The following is an 8,669-nucleotide window of genomic DNA, read 5'->3' on the forward strand; positions in this document are numbered from 1 at the left end:
AAGTATATACAAGCTTTGAAGTTATTTAAAACCAGAATTATACTTAGTATAGACAAACCCATTAACCTAAATGTTTTTAAATATCTCATAATTTATCTCACGACGTGTCTGATATCAATATGCGACTCCACGAACGCAACACATCTAATTGTCATGACTCCGCGAAACTGCAAAATCCCATTTTAAATTCCCTGATTCTCCCACGTTTTCCACGACCACAGCGAATCTGTTTTTTGAGCATTTCTTTTATTCGGCGATCCAGTGGAGTGTAATAATGTCTGTTATGGCTGTAGATGGAACAGGGACGCGCTCGAGCAGGAAGTCTCGCTCAACAAACTGCGCATGTTCGCTAAAGCCTCTCACTATGTACGGATGACACCGACGGCGATCTAAACGGTAAGGCCGATCCCGCGCCTTTTACTCTCTTAACCGTGACGCTTAAACGTAACCGAGCCGCGGAGAAATTCATCGGGACGTCGACCTGAAGTTTTAGCGACGGGCGTCAGCGGCTACCCGCCTCTCACGGCGGCGGTGCGTCGGGTCGTTTGAGTGTGTGTGCGTCCCGCCGCACGAGCAGACGTCATGAGAGCAAAGCAACGCGGCGCGACGCCAGCGCGTCATTTATATACCGTGCGTCCTACTCGGCAAATGCTTCGTGAATGATCCGCGCTCGAGGCGCTTATGAACGTAACTTTTATTCGTTTAAAATATATAACAGTAAAACCGACAGAAAACGGCGGAGTGTGCGTGAGCTAGCATAGCGCGCTAGCACGTAAACGGAGATGCGCTGAGGAAAACTCATGCTAATGTGCTAACTGAATTAGCCACTGCAAGAAGGGATGTCAGTTAAAACCTACCATAGTCACCATACTTCCATAGTAGCGTAGCGTATATCACCTCCTGTATAATTACTACTGATATGTTTTAAACAGTGTGATCCTTCTTCCATAGTAGTGGCTTATACTAAGTAGTAACTGTTTTGGTGGACAGACACTATGGTTACCATGGTAAATTTGTGTAAGGGGTGTAATGGTATAACGTTAGTGAGGTTATTAGATGGCATTACAATTGCATTGTTCTATATTTATTAACTTCAGTAGGTATGTGGTATTTTAAATGATATTACCGGTAGCCTATGCTTTTTGGCGGGGTTAAACCTGTTTTAATTCTAGTGTTTTTACACATGATGAATCCTCACTGAGATCTCCTGACATATTCAGTTGTGCTTATTAGCTGGGCTTAGAGATGAGTAATAAAAGCATTTTCTGTGTGTGGTGTAGGTTTTAAAAGGTTTTTTTCCAAAACAGTTATACTTTTTCAGATACATAATTTTTGTGACCTGGGGTTGCCAATGACTTCCCAACCTTTAATGTCCATAAAGTGACAGTTCATCCAAAATTGAAAATTCTGTCATCATTCACTCACCCTCTTATCATTTCAAACCTGTATGAGTTTCTTTCTTCCGCAGAACACAAAAGAAGATATTTTGAAGAATGTTGTTAACTGGCTCCCGTTTACTTGCATTGGTTTTGTGTTCATTCAATAGAAGTGAATGAGAACCGGCGCTGTTCAATTTCCAACTTTCTTCAAAATATATTATTTTGTTTGCAGAAGAAAGACAAAAAGGTTTGCAATGACAAGAGGGTGAGTAAATGATGACAGAGTTTTCAATTTTGGGTGAACTTTCAGGAAAAAATCACCTGCTGACAACGAAAAACCCTCCTCCCCCCCCACACACACACAAAATGACCAGTCTTCAATGGTCAGTGATCAGTATGTTTCCAACTAAAACCATGAATGTTTACATCTAGGCACATTCTAGCAGTGACGTAACAACAGTAACAAAAGATTTCGAGAATAAAGTTGTGATGTATTGAGAATTCTCCAAATACTAAGTCATAAAATGTCACAATAAAGTAATGTTTTCCGAAACCGTAGTTTATTTTTTGTTATAATAGTACAATAAACAACATGACAGTGAAGGGCAGTCTGAGCAGCTTCATTGCAAGATGTGGAGGATTTTGTTAAATCCATAACAACAATATTTAATATCAAATATAAGATACGCTTTAACTACGGGAATCTTGAGCTGTTTTTGGGGCAGCAGTAATGTTTAACATTTACGCATTTGCCAGACGTTCTATCCAGCGCTACTTGCAGTGCATTGGAGGTATATGTTACCTGTGAGTTGAACCCATGTCCGTTGTGTTGCTAACGTTAGCTGTCGGACAATCATTAGTTCATTACTATACTGTATATGCAATATACTGTACTTGTCAGAGTTGAAGGAGAGTGCGGGTTATGTCAGAGACTGAGGTCACTGTGTCCGTGGAGGACATGGTGGTGATGAAGGATACTGAGGAAGAGGATGCTGAGCCTGATGACCAAAACAAGACTCAAGTCATCCTGCAGCTGCAACCCATCACACCCGGGTATGTGTGATCTCATCTCAGAGGATATTACTCTACATTCATATGTATTCGGTTCGTAAGAACGTGAAACTGTTGCGGGCATAAACGGGTGGATGTTGATGATATGGACAGATGTTGATTGTTTTAGGCTTGGAGAGGAAAACACTGAGACTGATGCTGCTGTTGTGGCGGTGGAGACACCAGGCGAGTGTTCCCATATTAATACACAACTCTCTGGAATACCTGATTCTGCAGCATTCAGATCTCATTTTGTGTGTGTGTTGTTTTCAGATGAGGAGTCTGCTGAAGGAGAGGATTTAGAGCTGGGTTATCCCATCACGTGTGGCGAGAGCAAAGCCATACTCCTGTTCAAGAAGTTTGTCTGCCCGGGAATCAACGTCAGATGTGTTAAGGTTGGTGTCGAGGGGAATGGAGACCGTACGTGAAACAGCTTCTTACGTGTCTCATCTGAATTTCTGGCTGTATTTGCAGTATGAGGATCAGTTGATAAGTCCCAAGCAGTTTGTGCACATGTCTGGTAAAGCCACGCTGAAGGACTGGAAGCGAGCCATCAGGATGGGCGGAGTTATGCTCAGGTAAAATGCATTTGGCAGATGCTTTTATCCAAAGCAACATAGGTGTACATTTTGATCAATATCTGTGTTCCTTGGCAATCAAACCTACAACCTTTGTGATGCTGACACCCAGTCAGCAACAGAAACACTACATTTTTACATTTAAGAAGTTTGGCAGACGCTTTTATTCCAAGTGACTTGGAGCACGTTCAGTCTTAACATTTATTAGATCAGTGTGTGTTGACTTTTACACACTGTTGTGTGTATGTTTTGTGAATTCAGCTGATGAACAGTCATGTGAAGCGTGTGTTTGTGTGTAGGAGGATGATGGACTCAGGTCAGCTGGATTTCTATCAGCACAGCACACTGTGCACAAACACCTGCCGCAGCACCAAGTTTGACCTGCTGATCAACAACACACGCTTCCCACCGGACGGCAGTGGGCTCAGCACACCCACCACCACTCAAGGTTAGTGCTCTCTCACACACACACACCTCGAGGTTAGATCTCAAACAAACCCGGTTTGATGGTGTGACGCGTGTGACCTGAAGGCCATGTTCCTGTTGGTAACGGAGGTCAGAGCGTCGCAGTTGAGGAGAACACAGAAGATGTGGTGGGCACGGTGGAGTGGAGCACAGCCACGGTAGAAACCTCTGAGAAGAAGGATGTACCTGACATCTCAGGTAAACACAGTGAATAAAACAACATTCAGAAACACATCCGCAGAGCTGGTGATTGACATTCTGTGTGTGTGACCTTCAGATGAGACGCTGAGTTTCTGGAGGGGTATCGCCGAGGTGGGGCTGATGGGTGAGGTGGTGTCTAATATCCGCTCGGAGCTGTTGGGTCTGCTGAGAGGAGTTCAGCTACGCAGTGATCAGAGCTCATTACAAGATACAGGTCGGTCCATCAAAACATACCACCGTTATTACAAGAAGAAGTTCTGACTGTACAGTAAAAGTTGTCCGTCTTTGTTGTAGTGCTCACTGATGAACTTGTCTGTCCTGCAGAGATCGCGGTTCTGAGCAACCTGGCTCAAGTCTTTGACCTGCTGGACTCCATCAAACAAATAGTGAATGTCCGACGGCAGATCACTGACCCAGAGCAGACGCAGGTCCTGCGAGCACTGACCGGTGAGTCGAGAGAAAATACTTCTGTTTACTTCTGAACGTTACAAGGCAGGAAGTTAGTCATAATAATAATAATCATATTATTAACTATAATTGTACAGATTTTCTCATAGGAACACATGTGTACACATTACACAGTTAAACATGGATTCCGAGATGGACATGTAAACAATGACATAATATAAACAATAACATAAAACCTTAATTAATGTGAATGACTGATTATTGTTAAATAACACATGGTAAAGCATCCTGACAGTGGGACTGACTTGAGGCTTCTGAAGGCAAAACAAGCTCTTAAAGATTTAAAACAAGCTATTTTATAAAGATAAAAAAAATTCTGGCCATATGGGATTTTAGTGTGGCGATAAAGGTAGTTTAAAGGTAGCAAATCATGAGTGAACATTTGTATTAATTAACGTAATTAAAATAATTATATTTTATTCTCATTTGAAGGGATGATTAATGCGAAACCCTTAGCAAACCTTAGCAAATTCACATGAAATTAATATTGAGCGAAGAGAATTTTATTATACGAGAAGTCCACGAGAGACATGAAACTAGCACAGTCATGTATTCATTTAGTAGTTGCATCAATGGTCACATTATACAACATTGACACAGCTCTTATGTTTATGTTAAGCATTAGAACAGCAGATAGAAGAGCAGAAGAAGCTACAGTCCCTCAGCTGGCTGTCTCAGTCTCAGGCCCTCAGCAGTGTGGCTTTTCCCTCCACCCCTCCAGCAAAACGCGCTCCCAAACGGCCCCGCCTCCAGCGGCCCGCATCCACCACGGTGCTCAGCACATCCGTAGCCCAACCTCTCGCCCTCCAGCCTCAACAGTTCACCGTTCTGTCCCCGATCACCCTGTCATCCATCGGCCAGTCGTACGCAGTGGCCGGCCTCGCTCAACCCTCCAATACTGTCACCCTTCACGCCTTGCCCCCGGGCTCACAGCTCTTCACGCGAATCGCCATGGCTCCCGACGGAAAAACAGAGGCCGTTGCCCTCCACCCCGCGTCCGGGCTCACGCTGCTGGGCACGGCGGCCATGCAAGAGCACGGACAGATGGGGACGGTGGAGCTGGTGCAGCTGACGCAGAAGGGAACCGCCGCCGGCGTCGCTCAGGACGGTCAGGTGGTGGCGGGCACAGTAGTGATGCAGGACGGCGTCGTCAGGGTCGTGCAACAGGACGAAAACCAGGCTAACACCACCCTGATCGAGATCGACCCGTCGGACGGCGATCACGGCGTGAGCGTCATGGAGCTTCAGCTGGAGGGAAGCGCCGCCGGAGGAGAAGAAGAAGAGGAGTGCGGAGCGACCGTGGTGCACGGCGACGAGGAGGTGGTGCGAGGAGAAGTGGAGGAGGAGATACAGCTGGAGGCCAACGGTCAGTTCCACAATCTGCCGGTTGTAGTGGTGCAGGAAGAGACGCAGGACGCCGGCAAAGCCAAATGAGACGCTCTGGCACAAACCGCCCTCAGAGACTGACAGAGCGGGTCAGACAGGGAAAGGGATTGTGGCGTAGCAGGTGGAGCGCGCGTGTTTGCCGCTACAGCTGTCCTGTTTTTCATGACTTACTTCCTGCACAGCCAAGCCTGACGTGTCCCGTATTTGTCAAAGCAAGTTCAGTATTCCTTTTTGTATGAGAATCGCAACAGTTTGTGACTTGTAGGAGCCCAATCAGTATTTGTGTTTGCTTTTGAGCTCGGATGTTTCGGTTCAGCACTTAGTTCTCATTTTTGTTGGTTTGGTGCCAAAATAACAGATCTCCAGTCTCATGAATGCCTCATGCTCACTGCTGTTTAGCACACTCCAGTAGTTAGACTTGACACCGTCTATGATCTGCGTAGGGTATAAATGGCACTAATGTTCAGTTAAGTGTATTAGCACACGAGAGTTTGGACGTGTGACGAATGTGTCTGAAAGGATCCTGCTTGTCCTTCACCGAAAATAAATAGTTCTTCCTTTCCTTGTACACGACGGTCGAGTGAGCTGTGTGTTCATCTGTTACAGAACCGGTAGTCATGAGTTTACAGTGACTGGCGCTGCCTTGATATTATTTATGATGATCATTTATTGTAAGCAATTTCTAAAATACTTTCTATAGAGGTTTATAAATTCTATAAAATTAACTTATTACCGTTAGAGGAAGAACTCAATATAAAGATTTGTATTGTTTGCTCGCTCTCTCTCATGTTTTTCTCAAAAACTGTTTACCGTCATCATGCAGGGGCTTGAAACAGTAATCTGTATGAATCCCGAAGCCGCGTGAGACTTTCAGAACAGACTCAAGTCGAAGGCTTTGAATGTGTGTGACTAAAATTGGAAGAGCTGAACAGAAAGCAGTTAGGATTTTTTTGGTATGTAGTGACTTGAGGTCATTGTAACACTTCGGATTACAGCATGCAAGTTGTATAAACTACTTTTTGGTTATGTTTACTGGAGTTTAAGAGCTTAATTAGGTATTTGATTTTAATTCAAATATACTATCGTTTTCCCCTTTGTTATTGGAGAGACTGATTATAGAAACCCCTTTGATGTCTTTCTTGAGCCCCCTCATATGGATTGAAATGACGGAATAAGTGATTGACAGGCCATCCAGCCAATCTCAAGGCGTAACAGCTCCACTTTCACAGACCAAACCTGAATAAATGTAAAAAGAGAGAATTGTTTTGTTGAAATACTAATTAAACAATAAAGACTTTATCTCTTTAAACTCGTTACAGTTTCATGCATGAATTTCCTCGGGCCTGATGGATAAAAATGGGCATTGAAATGTGTATAGTCCCGCTATCCTTCTGGAACCTTGTATATGTCCAGATTCCCTTTTTTTCAGGAAATGGAAAAAATGTTATTTTAAAATGATTAGGTACCAAATACTCCATCTAAATTAACAAGCACTTTTTAATACTTCTTATTGCAAAACCCAGTGACAAACGTAAAAGCGTGACTAATAAAATGATTTATGGCAAAAAATAAAAATCACAAAATGTGGAGATACAGGGTTTCAGAAGGACAACAGCGATATGCAACTGTCCACGCACATATTGGGACTTATAAAAAATGAATTTAGAGTAAATGTCTGCACACACAACACAGACGATCTTGACATTGCAACCAACACCACAGATCTTTGAGGAGCCTCTGAAGTGGTTTCCACAATGTTGACAACCTTTTGTTGTTCTACTTATTAAAACAGGAAATAATGTTTTTTTTTAATAGCCAATGGCTTTTACTTCACAGCTTAGCAAAACCACACCTGACATCTTGAACCACAGATGAGAGCAATGAAGAGATTTCAAAATGCGTACATTTAGTCTTGGCAAAGGATGTCAATTATCTCAGACAAATCATGGTGACATTCGTGACGGCGCACGATCAAATCGAATTTCATTGGTTGTTGCGTGTCAGGAAACGTGCATATAACATGAGAACCAATGAAATTTGAAGTTAACAATGTGCACCATATTTAAAGTCCCGTTAGCCTGAGGTTGCGATCGTTTTTACTTCCGTATTCTGACACATTTCTGAGTGAAAAGGAATTTCAATGGAGAAAATTAGTGGGCGTGGCTTGCGTTTTTCACTGCGAATTGATTGGATTGATCAATGTGGAACTGATTTTGAAATGAAACTGGCAGCAGACTGACAGTTGAAGGGGAGGAGTTAACTGATGCTCCGCCCAAGCCGTCTAAACACGTCATTTCACATGGTTAGTCATTTCAGGGCGGAAGTGCATTTTCAGATTTTAACTGAAGATCTTGAGGGTACATGAATTTTAAAACGAAAATTACCCGCATTTATAAGCTATTTACTATAAACGCTACAATATTTCATGATTTCATATTTCATTTTTAATTTCACTGGGACTTTAAATTATCCATACTTATCTATTTTGACACCCATATACGAAGATGACGACACCATTGTAGCATTAAATTATTCTTTTGGGTTTAACTGAACATCATCATAATGTAGTAAATAGTGAGAGAATTTAAGTTTTATTTTGGGTGAACTGCATTTGTACTGTATTGTCATCTAGATCAGGGGTGTACAATTCTTTTGTCCTCATCAAACACACCTGTCTGTATAATTTCATATACTGTAATCCTGAAGATGATCTGCTTCAGGTCTGATCTCAGCTCTTAACAGACATTGCCTGTGATTATACGGTGTATGATGAAATATCCAGCAGGGGGCGCTTGAGCACCGTTGATTTATTCTGTATGTGAGTGGGTATCATCTGCCGGTGAGTGTGATTATTGAAATGTGAAGTGTGTGGGGGTCTGAAGTGTGTTTCTGCTTTAATAAAGAGCAGGAATAAGTCGAGTAGACTGCTGTAATGGGCATGTCCGTGTCTCTCCGGCAGTGCTGTCAGCTCTCGTATCTCTGACGGGCGACCGCTGTTTCTTGAGATGACCGACTGTCATTAAAGCCACGAGATCTAAACTCTCTCAGACAGCTGAGCTTAACACTCAACACCACAGTGCTTTAAAGCAACACTTCTTTCCAAAAACTGCATTCCTTGTGTTGTTCTAAAGAGACATTTCTG

General features: G+C 43.0%; 1 protein-coding gene across 4 annotated transcripts; it reads left to right on the top strand.

Annotated features, from left to right (window-relative positions):
• Positions 1-277: 277 nt before the first annotated feature.
• On the top strand, positions 278-6,846 carry gmeb1 (glucocorticoid modulatory element binding protein 1). 4 transcript variants are annotated; one of them, XM_057354220.1, is made up of 10 exons: positions 278-396; positions 2,281-2,432; positions 2,560-2,615; positions 2,703-2,824; positions 2,904-3,007; positions 3,307-3,455; positions 3,539-3,670; positions 3,750-3,887; positions 3,968-4,120; positions 4,761-6,846. In XM_057354220.1, exons 2-10 carry the CDS (start codon positions 2,302-2,304, stop codon positions 5,573-5,575), a joined length of 1,800 nt encoding a protein of 599 aa, XP_057210203.1. In that variant the 5' UTR covers positions 278-396; positions 2,281-2,301; the 3' UTR covers positions 5,576-6,846. The 4 variants fall into 4 exon arrangements, with proteins under 4 accessions (XP_057210203.1, XP_057210204.1, XP_057210205.1 ...); XM_057354221.1 differs by lacking the exon at positions 278-396 and adding an exon at positions 1,671-2,183; XM_057354222.1 differs by lacking the exon at positions 278-396 and having other exon boundaries at positions 1,994-2,432; positions 3,998-4,120; positions 4,761-6,844.
• The last annotated feature ends 1,823 nt before the right edge of the window (positions 6,847-8,669 follow it).

This window comes from Triplophysa rosa, linkage group LG16, assembly GCF_024868665.1.
Source record: "Triplophysa rosa linkage group LG16, Trosa_1v2, whole genome shotgun sequence".
In the NCBI taxonomy this organism is placed as follows: Eukaryota; Metazoa; Chordata; class Actinopteri; order Cypriniformes; family Nemacheilidae; genus Triplophysa; species Triplophysa rosa.